General features: G+C 41.7%; 1 protein-coding gene across 1 annotated transcript in view; it reads left to right on the forward strand.

Annotated features, from left to right (window-relative positions):
- LOC104470938 (WASH complex subunit FAM21A-like) overlaps positions 1 to 18,014 on the forward strand; it is a gene marked incomplete at its 5' end in the record, with an annotated part of 30,656 nt that extends 12,642 nt beyond the window's left edge. Inside the window, 14 exons of the mRNA XM_010086066.1 lie at positions 113 to 217; positions 1,597 to 1,710; positions 3,126 to 3,289; positions 3,740 to 3,851; positions 4,781 to 4,954; positions 5,969 to 6,151; positions 6,521 to 6,649; positions 6,846 to 6,941; positions 8,016 to 8,135; positions 9,706 to 9,768; positions 10,441 to 10,653; positions 12,968 to 13,579; positions 14,167 to 14,341; positions 17,535 to 18,014. Of these exons, the coding sequence (XP_010084368.1) occupies positions 113 to 217; positions 1,597 to 1,710; positions 3,126 to 3,289; positions 3,740 to 3,851; positions 4,781 to 4,954; positions 5,969 to 6,151; positions 6,521 to 6,649; positions 6,846 to 6,941; positions 8,016 to 8,135; positions 9,706 to 9,768; positions 10,441 to 10,653; positions 12,968 to 13,579; positions 14,167 to 14,341; positions 17,535 to 17,671 (2,397 nt within the window). The remainder of the gene's footprint in view (positions 1 to 112; positions 218 to 1,596; positions 1,711 to 3,125; positions 3,290 to 3,739; positions 3,852 to 4,780; positions 4,955 to 5,968; positions 6,152 to 6,520; positions 6,650 to 6,845; positions 6,942 to 8,015; positions 8,136 to 9,705; positions 9,769 to 10,440; positions 10,654 to 12,967; positions 13,580 to 14,166; positions 14,342 to 17,534) is intronic.
- Positions 18,015 to 20,396: the final 2,382 nt, after the last annotated feature.

Genomic DNA, 20,396 nt, shown 5'->3' on the forward strand with positions numbered 1-20,396 from the left:
CTTCACAGGCACACTAAACACTTTTTTAAAAAGGAAAACCACGAATGTCCCATTTAGAGTTCTTAAACATATAGCATTGCTTTGCAAAGTGACGTTTCTTTGGTTTTCACAGGACTTATTTTCATCAAGTAAAACTGTGAAGTCCAAAGCTACGTCTCTCCCCACCAGCAAGTCCATGACAAAAGCTCCGCTCTCCTTGTTTGATGATGATGAAGAGGTACGTAGCACTTCCTAATGCTCCCTGCTTATAGGAACCCTGCTGCACAGCCTGTTGGAGATGCAGTAGGAAATATTCAGAATTTTACACCACTGAGCTTGTAAACGGAGCACTAAATTAGAGCACTAAATCCATCTTGCATTGTATAGCATTTCTGAGCATGTGAACAGCATTGTGGAAGAGAATGGCAGCAGAGACTCTTGCGAGGCCTTGGTGTCTTTTTAGTATTTTGCAGTCAGTGCATATCATCTCTGGACCTAAACATGAAGGATGTTATTCCTCTGATTAATAAGACTAGAGAATGCTGAGCAATAAAACGGATATGAGCTTCAAGAAACTGTTTTATCCTGGCCTGTGGCATCTAACCACATGGATGACTTCTTGCTTCTCTTGTGTCATGGCTGGTGAATTCCTTTTTTCTCGCTTTTCAGCATGTAAGAGTTGTAACTGGTATAGAAACTGGGATCAGAGCACAGTTTGTGCAAGAAACTTAAAAAAATTTAATTAGTGTGTGCTTTTCTTATCTTTATTTACCCTCTTCTCCCTCCCATGTACCATCCAAAGAGCTTTCAACTCTGGGTCTGCAACCTTCATAGTGAGTTAAATTATCCCATAGTCTTAACCTGCAGCAAATAGGAGGCCTGCTCAGAGGTGTTAGACAAGTGACTACTGCAAACTCAAGATAAAGGTGTCCTGTTCAAGAGGGGGCTGCTTGCAGCTCACCTTTCTGAATAGGGGCTGTTGAGAAGCAACTGTCAGGATAGTGAAACATTTTGTAATGTGGTAAAGTCTCTGGTATCTGCCATGAAGGTTGTGTTATGGAATTGAAGTTCAAGTTGAGTGGAGAAAAACATAAATAATGTTAGGTGGTAAAGTCAGCATATGCTTTTGTGTATTCTGATGCCTACAAAATAACCTGCATTAGTGTCTTCAGGTGAAAAGTCTTGGTTCTTGCCCAGTGGTAGTGGCTCAGCTTGCCTATTGCCTGTCCTCTCAGAACAGGATTCATTCTTGATTTCATTACATAGATGTAGAAACAGTGCCCCATTGTGTTAGCTGCTGTGCAACGGAATTGCTGTGTTGTAGTTTTTGGCTGCTGGTTAAGCCTTATGGTGGAGAATCTGTGGGCCAAAACCAGGCTGCGTGTTTACAAGTTTTTGGTCTATCAAATGCTGTGTGCGTAGAGTTCCCTGTACCAGAATACTGTATCACACTTGAAATTGTCTTCAACGAGCGTTCACAAAACACCATTTCTATATCCTACTCATCTGAGAAGTGGATGGCAACAGTGTCTTTCATGCTGATGGCTTCTCAGTGAGATTTTCATTGTGGTTTTGGCTTTTGACTTTTAAAAATATTTTAAATAATTTTATTTTAAGGACCTCTTTGGTGTACCTGCCAAGAAGCAACAGGAAAAAACCCCGGAAGAGAAAGCAAAACAATCAGAGCCACTCAAGAAAGCCTCCAGCTTATTGTTCAGCAGTGATGAGGAGGTACTGAGGAATCATGTTTGGTTGAAAGGAGTTGCTGGGCTTTGTGCTGGGCAAAGCATAAAACTATTGAGACAGGAACCACAGTCAGACTCGGCTGTGTCCACATGCCATGCCTACCCCAATCCTGTGACTTGTTTGCTGCTGAGGAAGCTGTCTGATTCTTGGTTCAAATTATTTCAGGGTCTAGGTAACAGAAGTCATATGGAAGAGAAAAATCAGTATTTTCAATGTAACTTATGGAAAGATCAATAGCAAATGGAGGCTGCTACCAACAAATCTGACTTAAAGATACTAAAAGAGGAAAATAAGTTTGCTCTTATCGCTTTAATTTCTGTGAGGAAAGTTTAGCAGTTATAGATAGATATGTGGTGAGTTTTACTTTGTCTTGTGGAAGTTTTTTTGTGTTGTGGTGTTTGGAATTTTTTTTTTTTTTAATCCAGGAATGGGAAAAATGAAACATAAATGACTAGACTTCCCAGAGAGCATCCCTCTTCTAAGGATGGATTAGGTGTTGTCCTGCATCTTAAATGAAATCCAGAGACACTAAGTAAATTAAACTTGTGTGGAAAGTCTCTGAACTAACTGGCATGAACAGGACCCAGACTCTTCTTAGCCCTGCCACCTCCCAAAATTGCTCTTTTGTGTAGACTTGATTTTTATTACCTGTATTGTGATTGCTTGTTTAGTGGATACTAGTAATATCTTTAGATGCATTTTTTATCTTAATGTAGAATAAACCAAGTTTATACTTCAACATGCCTATAGTCCCTTTCAGAAAGGGGACAAACAGAAGTGGAGAATGGGGCAAACAGCTTGAAATGCTGGAAATAAGAAAACTCAGAAGCCAGAAAACTCTCCCAAACCCAGAAATGTTTTCTTCTAATGTAGATTTTTGACTTGTTCAGAGGGTAGGTTTGATTAAATGCTAGTTCTGGGGGAGGGGGCGGGGGGAAGAAGTACTATGGTTGAAAGTTGAGGAAAGACGTGGTGCAGCATCATGCACTCTAGTAATGAGGTTTCTTGGGTGTGGGTGTTATGCTTTTTCTTGGGTATTTTTTGCTTTTTTTTCCCCCATACATCAAACTTGCTAATTATTTAAGTGGCTCAAACTGGGTTCTAGTGGGTGACCTTACTCCTGTAACTACAGTTTACACTGGCCTCAGCTGCCAAGAGCAACTATAAAATAAAGCACGTATACCCTATTTTGCTGGGCAAATACCATCTGTCAAATGTGCCCAGGCCCTCTGCAAAGCCTGAGCAATGTCAGATTACAGTGTCTAACACAAAGGTAGAAAAATAGATTTGTAGAGAGATGCAAGAACTGCCAAGATGCTGAAGTGTTTCTGCTTATAGAAAAGGTGGAAAAGTGGCTTTGACCAAGACAAAAGAAAACTTAAGGGTTCCTTATTTTTAAGGAACACTGGAATGTCTCCAAGCCAGCTAAACTTCCTTCTGAAGATGACCGAAAAGAGGACCTTGCAAAACCAGCTAGCACTGTCAGTCATGCTAAAGCTGTGAAGAAGACAAACCTCTTTGAGGAAGAGGACGAGGAGGATTTATTTGCAATCACTAAAGAGAGGTGACAGTCCTGGGAGGGGAGGGAGGGGCATTTTTTTAGAACAGCCCAGCAGTGCCCTCAAAACTGGGCAGACCCAGGCATATTGCAAGTGATGTCCCTTGCTACTGCTGCTGAGGAGGAAGTAAAGGTGTGTGAGTTGGAATGGGCAGGGCTGGGCTCTTTGACCTCTTTTGTATCTGTGGTGGATCTTGCCACCACTGAACTGGGCTCTCCGTTTCCCTGCCTGAGACATCAAATCCTCTTGACCCCTTTTTATCTTCACTGTGGCAGAAAGCTGTGCAGATAAGAGGGAGGATAGTAGAACTGTTGAGACAGTGAGGAATCAGAGTTCTGTATCTGGGACCACTTGCTGCCAGTGGTGGTCCTAAGTTATACTTCCAAACAAATGCAGTACATGGCCTCTGAAACTTTTGCACTGAATCGTCCACTTTCTCCTCTCTCTCATTGCAGCCAAAGAAAGCCACAGAAGGTATCGTTGTTGTTTGAAGATGATGCTATTAACGGAGAATCACTCTTCAGCTCCCAATCAATGGTACTTCCTTCAGCTGCTAAGGCTGCAGTGGTACATCCCCTTTATTTTAAAACTAATGTGGAACACTTAGTCTTTTTGTACTCAATCTTCCTTGCTAGGTACTGAATGTAATTCTAACTTGTTTTAGACAATGGTAGTTCTAGCAAATTGTGAATGGGGACAGGGCAGACTGAACTTACGTGTAAAACTTCTTACTACCATCAGCCTAATAGATTTCAAAATTTTCTTGACCACTAACCCTAAATTTGTTTGGTTTATGCTAAAAGCCCTTCCTGAGAATGTTTTGAGAGCTCTCAACTATAAAATACCATTAAAGGGAACTGCTGACTGTGAAGATAGGGCTTCACCCTCTGTGTCACCTCAGCCCAAGCTGGTTCAAATGTGCTTACAGGCTTCTTACTGGCCCTCTGTTGGGGGTGCTTATGCTATCTTCTGTCTTATGAGCTTAGCCCATAGTGTACTGCCTGTCTGGTTGTGCTTTGGAATTGAGAGTAGGAGTTGCAAAAGCTTAACACAGCTGTATCTGTAGTGGGAATTCTTCCATGTGTGTGTGCCACCCCAGCTCTGCACCTTGCCTTTCTGCTTACCAGGAAAAAGTTGTCCTGGCCCATAAAGACAATAGTCTTGGGAACAGAAGAAGTAAAAGGCAAGCCAAGCCTCAGTCTAGCTGCTGTCAGTCACAAGAAATGGTGCACCAACCCGACCAGATTCCCAGGGCATCTGCTCTGATCTTGCAACTGCTTCCTGTCACTCTTCAACCAAACTCAAGAGCCTATAATACTAGAAATCAAAAGTCACAAACCAGAATGTCCCATGGGAGGAAAGTAGGAGAAGTCAAGAATGTCGTCAGTGTCCTAGACCCCTGCAGAAGACAAACTGAGACTCTGCTGCCCCACAGCAGCATATGCTTCTTATATACCCACCAATTTTGTGTCAACAATATTCTCTTATTTTTGCAGGATAAAGTAGAACCAGCACAAGCACCACCTTTCTTTAATGAAGAAAAGGAAGATCTGGCAGATAGAGCAGCAAAGTCTAACCAGGTAGAAGATACATTATGGTGTTCAGAAGAGCTTGGAGCAGTTCCTGTGCCTAGAGGAACAGATGTTGCAGGGCAGCAAACAAGGGAAAAAGTGAGGGATTTTCTTACATTAATCTGAAGTTTGGAAAAGGTTCAGTGCTGCTCTGGAACAGAATTCCTTTTCTGGATTTCCTCTTCTATTGCCAAGGAGAGAATAACTCCGTCTCAATTTAGGAAAATTACTTGTCAAACAGCAAATTGATTAAATAGCATTTAAAAGTTGTTTTGCAACTGACATACATGAGAGAATTGTTTGGGTTGGTTTTTTTGGAGGGTTGGGGGGAGGAATCTGTTTTGTTTTTCCTCCAGAGTGGGTTGGGTAATCTTTATTCCCATGAACAGAGAGTTTTTCTTTAAAAGATAGCCTATACTAATGTGTAGGCTTTGTTTCAAGCTCAGTAACTTTGTTTCAACATAGTCTGAGGGGTTATAAATGGTGTTGGCAGCTTTGGCTTTCAGCATGGTGAATTTCTCCTGGGCAGCACTGTTACAGAACAGTATTGATATTAGGGGGTGTACTGTTGAAGAAGCTTGAGCAGAACTTAATCTTGGCATGGTCTTACTGAGCAATTGTTGGGGAATAACCAGGTGATGAATTTCCAGAGCAGTTGTCATGCTTTGCACTTTCCTGAGCGCATTCAAGATTCAGGTAGCACTGCCCACTCCAAAGAATCCCAAGTTGCATGAAATAGGTACCTCAGAGATAATGGCAAAGTGTTTAATGCAGCCTTGTGGCACACATGCAACCTGACATACGGATGAGGAGGAAACTTTATGCAGGAAGTTGCTTATCAACAGCGCTGCAGTGTAGGGTACATAAGGAAACTTAGGTTCCCTTAGAGCCATAAAGTGTGTTCCCTTATTTATTGTCTCTTACTAATCTGCATGTTGCTATTCTGTCTATTGAGGAAAAGTGAGTTGAATAGAGTTGTCGGCTTGGTAATGGATTGCAGAACTCTGACAACTGCTGGTGTTTAACGAAGAAACTTAGTGGGTTTTTGTGCAAACCTGAACTAAATAACAGGCTGACATGTTTGGGTTTTTTTTCTTGTTTTTTTTTGTGGAGCCTTTTTCAACAACATCCTCAGAGCCAGCCAGCAGTTCAGAATTGTTTGCAACATCACCACCAGATCTGGAGAAAGATGTCAAGACTCAAGCTAAGAAAGTGTTAAGCTTGTTTGAGGAGGAAGAAGAGGAGCGGCTGGAAGATGATGATGGCATTAAAACTGCACAGAAAGCAATTGGTGTGGTGAGTCTGGAGAAGTTCTTGAACACTAAGAAATAGTATAAAACTTACTAGACACTCATAACATACTGGAAACATATTTTTTTCCTTCCTTCTAAGGAAGTTTTTTAGGTAAATAGTAGAAGCTGGATCTCAGGTCAGCAGACACAGGTACATTTTGGTTAATATCTTCTCATCAAATTGAAATGTGAATACAAATATTTACATTGTAAGTTTTTTGCAGATTTGGTCAAGGTGAAATACATAACAGGTCGTTAAAGTTGTGTTTTTGTTACCAGGGTTGTGTGAATTGTAACCTGTCCTATCACTAGAAAAATAACCTCCTTAAGGAGGGAGTTTCTCACTGTGCGGACCTTTCTCCTCTCCTTTCAGGCTTCTGAGAAAAGTACTCGGCCCAAAAGCACCGGAGTCTTTCAAGATGAAGAGCTCCTCTTCAGTCACAAACTTCAGAAGGACAATGATCCAGACGTTGACCTCTTTGCCAGCCCCAAGAAGTCAATGGTGAATTCAAAGCCTTCCTCTGAATCTGCTATTTAAAAGCAGTCGTTGAAGTGTGTAGCTTAGCAGTGTTCCTTAGACACAGCTTAGAAGTCACTGATTTCCAGGGAGGACCAAGTGCTAATATCATTTCAGGCATCATGGGCCAGAGGAGATATACTTTTGATCTGTGACACATCTTTACCCTTTGTCTCTTTAGTCTGCAAACCATATCCTGAAGCCATCATCTGGAGGAGGGCTTTTCGGGGATGATGATGAGGATGATCTCTTCAGTACTGCTAAAACAAACCTTCTGGTATCTGTTCCTCTACTGCAAATGGCTTGTATAAAAGATGTTGGAAAGAAGTGTATGGAAGGGATTTTTTCCATATGTATTCCCTCAAGAAATGAAGTGACTTCTCAAATCCTTTGGAGGGAATAGAAATGGCCATTTTGATCCTGAAGACATAGGGAACAAACAGATGCATTAGGTCTCCCAAAGCTGGGATGAGAGGATTGGATTATTTTTATTTTCATGTACCACTGGGACAGATTTAGGTGTTAGAGAACACACCCGAGCAGAAATCAGAGTAGTAGAGTTCTTATTGTTTATTTTATTGTTCAGCTTGCTAATATTACTTCCCTGTAGTTCATGCATGACTGATGTGCCTTGCTCTCTGACTTCTGTAATTGAAGTCTGCAGGTTGGTTTGATCTAAAGTAGTCAACACAGTATTAAAATCCTTGCGATCACTGGATTGTTTTTAGAGGGCGAGCAGCTGCAGTATTGAACTAGACTGCATTACAGGTGGTCTGAGGTCAGAGTCCCAACATGCATTCTAAACTGCTACTCTAAATGTATTTAGCTTAATTGAATTGAAACCAGTTTTTACTTCAGTTTATTTTCATGTCTATAGCTGGAAGTTAGGCTAGAAAACTGGCGATAGATCCTGGAAAGAGTTTCTTTGAGGACTGTGAAAGGGGTGGTCTTAAGTAATTAGCACTTGGCAGCTGTATATGGAGCCTCTTTGCCTGAAAACACAAAAATAGCAGTGTTCCTTAGCTAGCTTTGTGCTTTTATTTTTCCTGCTGTCCTGTACATGAGGAAATAAGTATGCATTTGGAAGTTTATTGAAAGTGTCATTATTTATCCTTAGCATAGACAGCAAAGGCTGAGGTAGGCTAAAGGAATGGAGGAGTGGAAGGCCCTTGTCATCGCAGAGCCAAAAGGCAATGCCTACAATGCATTGCAGAGTCAAAAGATGTGGATAGTTTTTTTTGCACATAGAAGCAGGATTTTTAAAGGTTTTGCTTAGGTTTTTTTTCTTTTTTTATCTGCAGACCATGCTTTCTACCCCACTCATGTTGACTTGTGCTCTTCATGCTTTCAGAAAATAGCCGAGAAGAAAACACTTAAGGCCAGTACTTGCCCATCCTTGGAGAGCAGTAACCTTCTAGAAAATGCTTTAAGTGCCAAACAAGATGAAGCTCTGAAGGCAGTAACTACAGAGGCAAGTACCTAAATCTTGTGCCTTCAAGAGCATGCAAGGAGAAAGGAGATGTATAATTTTGTTTTAAATAAGTGTCTTGAAAAGATCGATACCAATGACTGGATTTACTGTCGCAAAGTGGCAATGTGTGGCCAAACTTGTCTCTGCTTATCAGCAGTTGCACTGTTATGAGCAAGAAGTTTAAATGCTATTGATACAGTGTTTTATTTATTGACCACATGCTTATAAGGACAAAGTACAAGGCAGTGAAGAACTACATCTCAGGCCCAGTTGGACTGAAAATGGGTTGTTTCTTCTCTACGTGCCGGTGTCTGTTGGAGTGAATATGACCTTTAAAGTATAGGTAGGCTTTCTCAGAAAAGAGATCAGGGCATGCAGCACAAATCTGTGGCTGTTGAGAATCTTATCTTGGAGACTTTATGATCAGCAAATAAGAATCCTACTCTTATCTTGCAGAATGAAGGGTCTCTGGGAGAGGCAGTCTGGATCTGAATTCTGGCTTGCGCCTCACTGGAGATGCTTGTTGGATTTCCATCTGTAGGAGATTAGCTTTTCATTGTGAGGGGTGGGTGGTTTTTTCCTCCCATGGGCTGAGGAACACAGAGCAAGTTTGTAGGGCTAGTTATGCTAAAGTATTCCTTGAAGTACAGAACCAAGCTCGTCTTCCTTTTTGTAGCTACTGACAGCCTGATATAGGAAAGATCTCAGCCTGTCTGAGGTTCAGCTGAACACCACATCCATTTAAGTGGAAAATATCTTCTCAGACACTAGGATTCCTCTGACATGCCCTCAAGACCCCCAAAACCACTGTCCTAACCATTGCAAACCCTCAGTTACTTCAACCGAGTTGAAGGAGCTCTGGCTGCCCAGTCGCACCAACAGTAGTACAGCCTAGCTTATAGAACCATGGTAGACTACAAACTTGTGGGGAGCAAGCCCTGGGAAGAGCACCTTAGCTCATTTGAATCATCTCTGAGTCCTAGATTTGACCCAAATCTTCAGACCAAACAACTGCTCTTGATGTTTTAGTCTAGTTTTATTTCTGGCACCAATGGCCTACTTTCTATAGAGGAGCACTCACTTCTCTGAAGCTGTTTTCCTTGCAGGCTGAGAGGTACGAATTTGTAGCCCTCTCAGCTTCTGTGTGGGCTTCATTGAAGTCTGTGTCCCTATTATAGCCAGTCACAAAGAGAAAAGTCAGTTATCGTGATCTGGCAACATGGCTTCAGAGGGTTTTAGGGGAGAGAATAAGCAAGGAGGGAGGGTACCTCTCACAGTTTGACCAGTGTTGTGTGTGACCTGGAGAAGATAGAAGTTGTTGGGTTACTGTGGCAAAGTATGATGTTGGGTAGAAGGTGGGTGGAATGAAATATGATAATGAAGATGGGGCTATGGCATGTGGGGAACTGAAGCTGAAAATTGAGTGACTGTATCTCTGGTGGTAGAATGTGATATCTTCAGAAGAAATTGGTAAGCAGTGAGCTGCATTCTATAGATGTATTAAAATGCAAACTGTGGTCTGGTTGATAACAACTTGTCCACTTGTTTAATTCGGTGTAATTTTGTACAGAAATCTACAGGTCCTGTTTCCATTAAAACCAAAGAGCCTTCATCTCGGATTGGAAAGCTACAAGTAATTAACTTTATTGGCATTTTGGCTTTCAAAAAAAAAAAATCTTACTTGCCTCACTGATGGCTCTCTCTGAAACAAAATCTTTTTACTTCCTTACCTTAGTCTTGCATTCTTTTTTCAGATGGCATATCTTCTACTTATTCTGTATTGCATGTTTAATATTATTTCCCCCTCCTGCTTCAGACCTGACTGTGAGCAGCACTGTTTACTCTATTTGAGGGGCAGAGGGTGGGTTCCTCTTTGACTTGCTGTTCTTCTCGGCACTATTTTAAGTATGTTCAGAGACTCCTAGGGGTTTGGGGTTTTGCTTATGTCCCTCTTCTGACACTAATAACTGTCTATATCGTCGTATCCCTGTTAACGTCAGAACCATTGTTGTCCTCATACAGGATACTGAGCTACTTAGGTGTTTGGTCTGACATAATATGGTCATGCTGTTCCTGAAGCTCTTATACAGAATAATAGTGTTGAGCACTCCACAGGCTTGGTGGGAAAGAGGACAGGGGAGACGCAGAAGCGCGTAGGTGTGAGAAAGGCCAGAGACTTGTAGAAGTAGAATTTTAATGACTACATATGCTAGTTCTTGCTGCTTCTCTGGAGCCATGCTTGCTCTTGAGCAGTATTAACATGATCTCTTTTTGTGTGTACGTTTTTGTTTTCTCTGTTTTGTAGGCTAACCTAGCTATTAACCCGGCAGCCTTACTACCTGGTGCACTGCCTAAGGTCTCCAGTGTAAAGTCCCCCTTACCAGTTCTGGATACTCCATTGCATGAACCCAAGGATGTACAGAACAGCGAAGCCTTCTCTGCTGCAGGAAACAATGAAGAGCTAGGTGTAAGCTTTGATCAGCCTATGCAAGCGGATACCTTGCACAGTGCCAATAAGGTAACCTTGGTATTTAAGAGGATAGAAAGGGGGATTAAAAACACAGACTGTCCTCATGCAGGAATTTGTGTTTTGATATGCCAGTTCTGCTGATGGTGTGGTCTATCTGAATCTAAATGGAGATGTGGAAATCTAAGCCCCTCTCACTTCCGTGGACCACTGAAGAGAAAGTCAAGCCTATAACATTCTTAGCTATATAAGGGGCTTATGCATATGCCCAATTCTGTGCCTTTTTAAGGCACACGTGTACATTGCCAAATACAGTGGTTTTCCATATAGGTTAAAGGTATTTTAGCATAACATCTTGTCCTGTCCCAGGAGGCACCAACCTGAAAACCATAAAAAAGGCATCTCTCTAGGCTAGCTATATAATACATTATGGACAGTTGCTGTGGCAAGATATCAAGAACACATCACTACTGTAGGTTGACCTTTACCTCCTCTGTGGATAAAAATGTCATGTTGTCCTGAACTGTCACTCCCAATTATTTTTCAAAAAAACCCTTTGTTTTTAAAGAAAAAAACCACACAAAACCAAAACAAAAATGTGTTATAGTTTTTGACATGGCAGATCTCTGCCTCCTGACTCACTTGGGTTTTATTCATACCTTTTACTTTACAGACTGCAAAAGGCATATTCTAATTAAAGATTTAGTGGTTCTTTAAAAAAATACTTGAACCATGTAGTTAAGACTTGGTCTGGGTGCTTATGATTTTATAAATCTCTTGGGTTTTCTGAGAGCAGCAATTTGAATAAAATAGGATCTTAAGTTTGGTTCTTTCTTTCCTTACTGCTGCTGGGGCTGTTCATTACTAGATGAGCAGCAGAGATGGCTTGGGAAGATGCAGCAGCTGTCACCACAATGGCTGACATGACCCCTTAGTGTCGAATGAGTTTGAAGCTTGTACATCAGACTAATGCATTACGATGTAGGCATATTTGTTTCCAATACCAGCATGTCCGGCACAACAGACAAAACCCTCTATCATGATTCTTTTAAATAGATAGGCTTGCAAAAGAATAGAGCTCCTGTAGCTGCATATGGTCAACCTTTAATGTTCATTTTAGCATAGTGATGATGTATGTTTGTTTACAGAAGTAATTTGAGAAGAAGCATCTCAGTAACTATACAGTGAATGATTGTTGTGGCTTGGGTTACATGTTTTAATTTTGGCAGGTCATTGCTTCTCTAACCTTTCAAGTTTGAGTTTAAGCTGTAAATACATGCAGCCAAATCCACTTTTTCCCAAAGGCTAGAACAAAGCAACCTACCCTGCATTCTGTCTGTCCTTTCAAAGAACATTGCATGGAGCAGGGATCACTTTTTTCAAGTGCACCTCCCTTCCATCATAAATTTCCTGTTTTTCATCCATGCTCTGTTGAATACAGGCCCACACTCTGAAGGCCGATGTGCTTCTACAATGATTCTGACAAAAGCACATGGCTACTTTAAGCTGTGTTACAGCATATCCATCCAGATTGTCCTTCTACTCCAACAAAGCAATTAACAAAAGGGAAGAGGAGATAGTACTGACCTGTTCCCTACTGGTGTGAATACTGCTGTCTGTGGGTGATATGGTAGAGGCTATGTAATGGAAACTTGCAGGGGAACTTCTTTAAAACTAGCAGAGGAATGAACTGCAGTAGGCTATGTGTAAAATGAAATTAAACAGAAACATAATTATTCATTACTTGGGCAGACTAACTGCACTGCAGAAATCCCTGGATTAGCAAACTGTCAGACTGGCTAAGGTATTACCTAAAGCCGAGGGCCTAGAGTGGCTTGCTGACCTGTGTTTTGACTCTCTGCTTGTGAGTGCTGTTGCTTTTGTACCCCAATTCCACCTGCTGTGGAATGACCAGAAGGAAGCAAATCAAAAGTCCTGTGGGTTATTTATCTGAACCTTGCTGCAAACTGTTCCAAGCTTGAATGTCCCACTTGTTCATCTTTCACTTTTCTGAAAAATTAGGAGAATGGATGATGCTGAGCTGATGACGCATGGTTCCTGCTGCTTCTCCCTATAACCTAAATCAGTGTCTGCTCAGCATTCCTTGCTCAAAATTCCCAACTAAGCATTTGTTTAAATGCATGTGCAGCTGTTTAAGTTACTTAACCAGAGCTGTGAGCAGAACTTGTAGTCAACTCCCTTTTAGTTGCTAGTATGAAATGGGTATTGCACATTAATTGCAGCGTTGTGAAGGCAGACAAAGTGCTACAAAGAAACATAACAGGAATCCTAACCTGTCTTCAGCAAAGTGTGGGGTTTCTCTCCTCCTATATAACCTTGTTCTGCTTTTACTCCTTTCTTACAGACCAGGATTAAGGTTACAGGAAAACGAAGACCTCCTAGCAGAATGGCCCGCCGTCTAGCTGCCCAAGAGTCTGAAGAGAGTGAGGAGGTGGACAGTGCTAAAGAATCACAATTCTCTCTACCAAAACAGATGCCAGTAGTAGTGAACGTAAAGGAGCCTTTTGCTACTGAAGCAGAGTCCAAGGAAAATGGCTTTCTCTCAGGCTTGTCATTACCAGCTCATGGCAGTCTTCTGCCTGCTGGAACAAACTCAGTCCTTCCTCCAGAATCCACAGACCAAGGGGATGATCTCTTTGAATCAGAAGACCTTTTTGCAAGCAGCTCAACATCCAGACCAGCTGCGCAATCAAAGTTAAAGGAAGAAATGCCAGACAGTGTGCCTAACAAACATATGAAAGGCAGGGAGAAGAAGCCTGATTTGTCTGTTCTGGGTGATCAGGACAGCAATGCTCTCTTCCAGCCTGTACAGCAAAAATCTTCAAGAAAAAGCAGCCCTATACCTTTTTTGGAGGAAGAGGAAGACTCTCTCTTCACTTGTCAGAAAACTGGAAAAAAGGAGTTGAAATCTGCTGTCCAGCAAGCTGTTGATCCTACTCCCCAAGATATCTTTGAGGTAATGGTTAAGTCTGCAACCTTGGCCTCTTTGATTTCCAGGGCGTTATGCAGACCTCTCTACTTAGACACAGGTTTAATGGAGGCTGCTGAGTGGGATGGGATGTGTGGGATAGGTAGTGAACTGTCAATCATGCTCTGCTACTAGGCAATAGAGAACCCTGTCTTTGGATGTTCACCACCTTATTAGCAAGAGTGGATTTAAAGGTGGAATTTTAACACAGAGCAGGCATGTCACTGAATTTGCTGTATGATTATGACCTTTTTCAGGGTAATAAAGTATTTTGTTCCTATCTGTTAGCTGTCTGTTCAATGCACAGCAGCTCAAATAACTCTTTTAAAAAAGGAATAAAGTTGGCAGGCTGGGCAGCTGATACAAGCTTCTGTGTGCTGTAATTGACCTGTGCACAATCCCGCACTAAGGCACTTCTGCCAAGTCCTCCATGGGGAGAACAGAATCAAAGTTCTTGGGTTTGAGAAGCCCAAAGCTGTCAGTCTTCTGAACATGTCAGCTGCTGTGTACAGATAACTTGACTATTCTCTTGAAGTGTGTTGTATATTGATGATCTCTCTGTTCTTTTCTCCAAGGATGATATATTTGCTACTGAAGCAATTAAACCAATGAACAAAGCAAAAGAGAAAGTGACAGAGACTAACCTGTTTGATGATAACATTGATATTTTTGCGGATCTTACTGTAAAACCAAAAGAAAAGAAGAACAAGAAAAAGGTGGAACAAAAATCCATATTTGATGATGATATGGGTAAGTGTCTAATATCTTGCTGCTAGTCTCATAATATTGTCCCGAGCTGCATTCATGAGAGATGTTTTAGAACCCTTTGCTTCACTTTTCAACTGCTCCAAAACCTCTCGTCATCTTTGGATTTTAACCTTGGATGAGAACTTCCTAGATTTGTGGAATGAGCAGAGCGTTTAAATGGTTTAGGAGAGTGTATAAAATTCTTCCGTGAGAACAAATGGTTTAATTACTGCAGGGGTTTTCTCACCTGTGGGAATTAGAAAATTTCTCTTACATGAAGTAAGAGACTAATCTCATGTTGTTATGGCTCTAAGAGATATATTCTGTTTCAATTTGCATAGCTTTTTGTATTGTACTTTCAGATAAATCACTAATGATAAGAAATTACCATCTCCTCCCAGCCCACCTTAGCTATTGTGTTGACTACCTTGGAACCCATAAGAATTAATTTACATCCATGTATGCCCAGAGCAACTTACTAATACTACACCTGAGAGCAAAAGTTTGCCCTGTATAATTTGTTGAAAAAGCAGCATATAGTAATGTGAAATGATGCAAAGCATGCTCCTTTCTTGTTCTTCATCAGTGGGGATATCGAAAGTTGTTTGATCCCTGACTGTGTCTGTTCTCAGGCTCTTCATGTTTATAGCTCTTCTTTGGGATTGCATGTATTTCTTTTCCTCTAAGAAAAAAAATTCCTTTCTCCTGTAGCTTTGATTCTTGTCAGTCTTCATTCTTTCTAACCCATTCAAATTGAATCTGACTTATCACTGTTTTGCTTGGACTGCTGTTAAGCATTCCAGCCTGATGGAATGACCTGGCTGAAGTCTCTATGTTAGAAAACTTGCCAGAGAATTAACATCTTGAGATTTCAAAACCTTCTCAATTGATATAAAAAATAAGACTTAAAACATTTGTGGGCTAGATATTTAAAATATGTATTGGATTATTAAAATATCTTATTTTAATAATTTACATATTTTCATGTAGCCTATAGTAAATTAAATAATTTCCTAAACAGCTACCCCTTCCAAATATTTCAGTACAAAAATATGGACCTCATATTGAAAAAAACAGTTCTAGAGTGCCACATGAAAGTATCCTGGAAAATTTCCCACAACAGGACCTGTCTGTTGCACTTCCACTTTTGATATCTACTCTGGTGCTAGAGCTTGTTGTTTGATGTCACAGCTGATTACAATATCTACAGCATTCTGTTTTTGATAGACTTCATTTTTCTCTAGAGCGTTGACTGTTTTGTGGTGCAGCCATAGGTATGCAGCTTCTTAGTCCCCAGAGCTATGGTGCTCCAGAACACAAAGAGGGAGTAGGGAAGATGCCTGAAGGTGGGGATGCCCTTCCTGCAGTAAAGCAGTAGAACTGGCCCTTGCCTGCGCTTCAGGTTATGGTTTGGCTTAGGTCATCATGGTAGCAATCTATCAGGACTGTATATTGTTGTCTTAGGAGATCCTTTCTGCTGGAAATAAAACAGTAAGTGGGTGCAGTTTGTGGGAGGTGAAGGTTGCAAGCTGCCTTCCTTTGTTCTACCACAGCTTCTAGTCACTGTTTTACTACATTTGTGCTAGGTTTGTTGGTGGCAGTATTAGAAAAACTCTTTCTCAGGTCTTTATCCTCCTAGCCTCCTCAGTGACCTTATGGCTGATGACACAAACATCTTGAAGTCACCTCTGCCTGTCTGGGACAGTCTGCAATACTGTGACTGAGCTTTCTCATGCATTGACAAATACTGTTTTCCGTGGCCAAAGCTTTCATATTCCTAAAGCCTTGTTATAAAATGGAAGTGATACCTCAACTGCTTATGGCAGTCACTGTACTTCTCTGCTGTGAAGCTAATCTGTGTGATAGCTTTTTGCTCTGGAGTGATGCCAGTAGAGGATTACTCTCTTTTACTGCCTGTCTAAACTGCTCTTGTGCTGAAATGCTGTCCTGTATTATTCCTGTGTAATCCCTGTGATCAGCACAGTAGCAAACGTGTTGGAGTGGAAGAAGTAGTAAGAAGAGAAAGGCAAGCACATTGTGACAGGCCACTTTGTGTTTGGTCTCTGCTCAAGGTTAGGATACATGCTGAAGGAGGAAATAAGAGTTTTTGTACTCTGGACTAGTAAATGGCTATTAACCTCTGTGTAAGACTTGTGTTTTCTTAATAGGGATCCAAGACTCATTACGTGCTACTTATACTGGCCCTGTGAATCACCAGTGATTCAAATCTCAGTCTTGTATTTATTTTTTTATTCCCTCATAATCCAGATGCATGATCTGAGTATCCTAAATTTAAAACCTTAGCGTATAGGAAGAGATATGCTGTTGTGTGTGCCCAGGAAACCCTAGGGCAACACTTCAGCATGTGTATGGTAGCAACTTCGTCTCTTCCCATGAGCACAGTCCTAAATACGAGCAGCACAGGCCACAGCACAAACTGCAGGTCTGTGAGCTCTGTTGCTGGCGCAGGTATCTGGGTTGGAGGGTTTCATTTCTGCCTGTTGTTATCCTTCAGGAGATAACTGTCATAATAGCAATGTGATATTTTTCCAATTTGTGGTCGTAGTTATTCATAACAGAAGTGCTTGTATTGGGGAAGGTTGTGGGAGATCTTGATTCAAGACTGTATAAAGACTCTTTGAATGTTCAGCAGTCTGCCTCCTTGCATCTTAGCTGTGCTCTGTTCTCAAGTGATTTATGCTGTGTTCTTATTGTGCTGTAGATTAAAGGCTCTCATATGGCTAGCGAATGTCACAACAGTAGTCACTAGCAAGTGCTATCTTTTCCTCTTCTGATTTTCTTTGTCAACAGTCTCACAGCTCTTGGATCTCTTAGGTTCCCCAGATGCTAATGTTCTGGATAAGAGGGATGTTAATCTGGCACTTCGATGATGGAATTTGTTGTGGAGATTTAATTTATTAGTACTTCTCAAATGTTTATGAGCCTGAACATGTTATAAAATACAAATATTATGCTGCTCTACTGAGAAGAAAAAATATTCTCAATTTGGCTTACAGCTAACAGCTCCCACGTATGTCCTTACAAATGCATCTAGAATTGCAAGTAGCAGGAAACCATTTGTCTATCACAGAATGTCCTTGGCAGTCACTGCTGTGTGCTGGAAACTCTTATGTACAACGTTACTTCTGTTTGGCAGTCACTTCACATTAAAATCTATCTTTTTTTTCTCCTTTAGATGATATCTTCTCTAGCAGCCAAGCCAAGATTCCCACTCCCAAAAGCAGATCTTCCCAAGCAGCCCCAGAAGCAAAATCGGAAAGCAAGACACTGAGCACATTTGATGACCCGCTGAATGCCTTTGGAGGCCAGTAGCCAAGGGGAGTGTGTTGCAGAGAGGCAACCTTCCTTTGCCATGTCCAGTACTAATACTCTGGATTCTTTAGTCCAGTAGAGATGAAATTAGATGGCTGTGGATATTTAAATGAGATTACCCATTTTAAATGGTTCATATTCTCTTGTGCTGGATCTAATTGTGCTAAATTATATATTTTTTAAAAAAAGACAGTAACCTCCTGCTATCTTGTTTCCATGGTGCCCAGATGAATATAGCCTGTGCAATACCTGCAATGAAGTAATCTATTATACAAAGTATAGTTTGTTTTATTGAACAGATCTATAGAGAAAATAATTAACAAGTCTATGGAGTCTATTAAACCAGATCTGTCTGTATGCCTTACTTTTTTCTTTACCGCTTGCTGAGGATGTCTGCATCGTGACTTGGAAACAAGAAAAACCATCACCATGGTCAGCTGCCAATCTACTGAACTAATGTTAGGGTAAGGCTGGGTTCTGTTATCAGGTACAGCTTCTCATCTTATGTAATCAAGCAGTTAACAAATTTTACTGCAGGACTTGACACCTGCTAGAGGTAAGGTATTTCATATTGGCAGCTAATGTGGTCTATAAAAATAACAATGGTTAAAACTTCTCTGCCAGAAAGAGTGGGTTACAGATGAGTACCTAGTGCTCCATGAAAACAACAGAAACCTAACATTGTCTTCTGTTCAAGTTGTAAGCCACTAAATGAGACTTTTCACCTGCCTGTGTTTGCCAAAGTTTTGCAAATAACGCTTTCCAAGAAGTCCATCTGTACTGAGCATGCTTGGTCACTTTGGTTAACAAGCCTATGTGCATACCTTAGTGCAGAGACTCGCTTGTGCCCAAACGCTTGCTGTCTGCTTTCCTTTCTCACACATTGTGGGCTGTTTAGAGGAGGTTGCTATTTTGTAGAGTCCCTTTAACTGTCCGATGCATTTGGCTTAACCTTCTTGCTTCCTGTATTTTCAAGATTGCCCTTCTGGAACTGATGCCATTAGCTGTACTTCATGCCCAATGGTAGGCACTTGCTCTCCTGCATGCATGCAAGCAGAGCAAATGCATAAATGCAAAAGGATCAAATGTTTCTCTTATGCAGAAGGATCAAATGTTTCTCTTATTTTACCAGTGACTGCCTGCAATTCTGACTTTAAAGCTAGGTGCACTGTTTATATGATAGTGATGTACTACTTTTCTACTCTTAAGACTGTTCTGCTCCCTGTAAATTTAAAGCATGTGCTCAGACGACTTTGAGAACAATTCCCACTTTCGTTGAAGCCCTTGTTCTGAGACATCTGCTTCAGTCTCTTGTTTCTCAAGTTAGATTTACTTCATCAGGCACAGTAAATACTAAGCCGAAGCATCTAGCACTAATGAGGGCAAAGCAGAAGGAAAGGTTGGAAGGGACAGAGGAGACACATTGTGTATTGATTTGTGCCATAGGTGGGCCTGGCAGTGATTCATGTTAAGTGGGGGGTAAGTACGGAGTAGCAGCATGGAAAAGAACGTGGGAGCTATTTGCAAATGCGTGTCTACAGTGGGAGCACTTTCACTTTATTTATAGTCATTACATCTGCTGCATTTGCCTCATACATTATTTGAACTGCTTCTTCACTCTATTCGGTGCTTAGAAGGGCTTCAAAGATGTACTGGGGGAGAGAGGAAAAAGATGGTGAATTCTTCCATTTCTTTTCTGCATCCTCCTTTCTTCTTGGCCCTTCACATTAGTAACTTCTGTTAGCATTGCAAAGAGTGCTGTTCACAAGCCAAGAACCCTGGGGGCCAAAAGCTGTTGAAGGAAAAAAAAGCTTCTGCTTTAAAGTGTTTCTTAAACTTCAGTGTGGAAGCTCTTGCTAGAAACTTGCATCGTGACGTAGATCAAAACCTTTCCTCCCCCCTAGTCTTTCTAAACTGGCACAGGGACAGTGTCTTCCCTCTATTAAAATGTGTGGTTCTCAATTAACTCCCCGTAAGAATGCAAAGCCTAGTCTAGGCACTTCACTTTTAGAAGGGCTTGGTCTGAGCGGTGGCTTTTTTAACTGAGTTTTGGCTTGGTGTGTTTCTTTTTTGCAAAGTTGATAAACCATGGTTGCAATTTCTGGGAAGGACAGGGCTGGAGGCTCAGTGTTACGGCACCCAGGCCTTGGGCTCCCATACCTGCTCTGTGCAGGTGAAAAAAACACAGTATTTGTTCAGAGTGTTTTAACTGCCCCTGAAACCTCACCGCTAGAGTCAGGGTAGGTCTTGCATAATTTAAAACCTAAATGGAAACTGAAGTTGTTAATTAGCACCTCCTACTACGCTAAGGTTGTTTTCTCTAGTATTGTGCTGGACAGCTGTGATCAGCAGCAGGAAGGGCCGCTGCTGGAGCCAGGCCTGGTCACCTTATGTTGGAGCGCGAGCAGAGTCAAGTACTGACCTTGAGTCAAGGTACCAAAGAGCAGTGCTTGGCTGCCTGCCTGCGAAAGCTTGGCTGCCTGCCTGCGGCCGGGGCTGCCCCAGGCCCGTATCCAGCCCGAGGACAGGGGTGAGGCCGGCACAGCCTGGGAGTCACCCTGCTGCTGCCCTCCCTGGGCCCAGCGCTGCCCGAGCATGGATCAACACTTCCTGGGCCCCTCTCGAGTGGCCTTTCAGGTATAAATGATGACTTTGCACATCTTTCCTGAGGAAAGGCCAACGGCGCCGATGATGCCCTAGGGCAGGGCGAGCCCCCAGGGCAGCC

The sequence above is a fragment of the Pterocles gutturalis genome, unplaced genomic scaffold, assembly GCF_000699245.1.
Source record: "Pterocles gutturalis isolate BGI_N339 unplaced genomic scaffold, ASM69924v1 scaffold45120, whole genome shotgun sequence".
NCBI lineage: Eukaryota > Metazoa > Chordata > Aves > Pterocliformes > Pteroclidae > Pterocles > Pterocles gutturalis.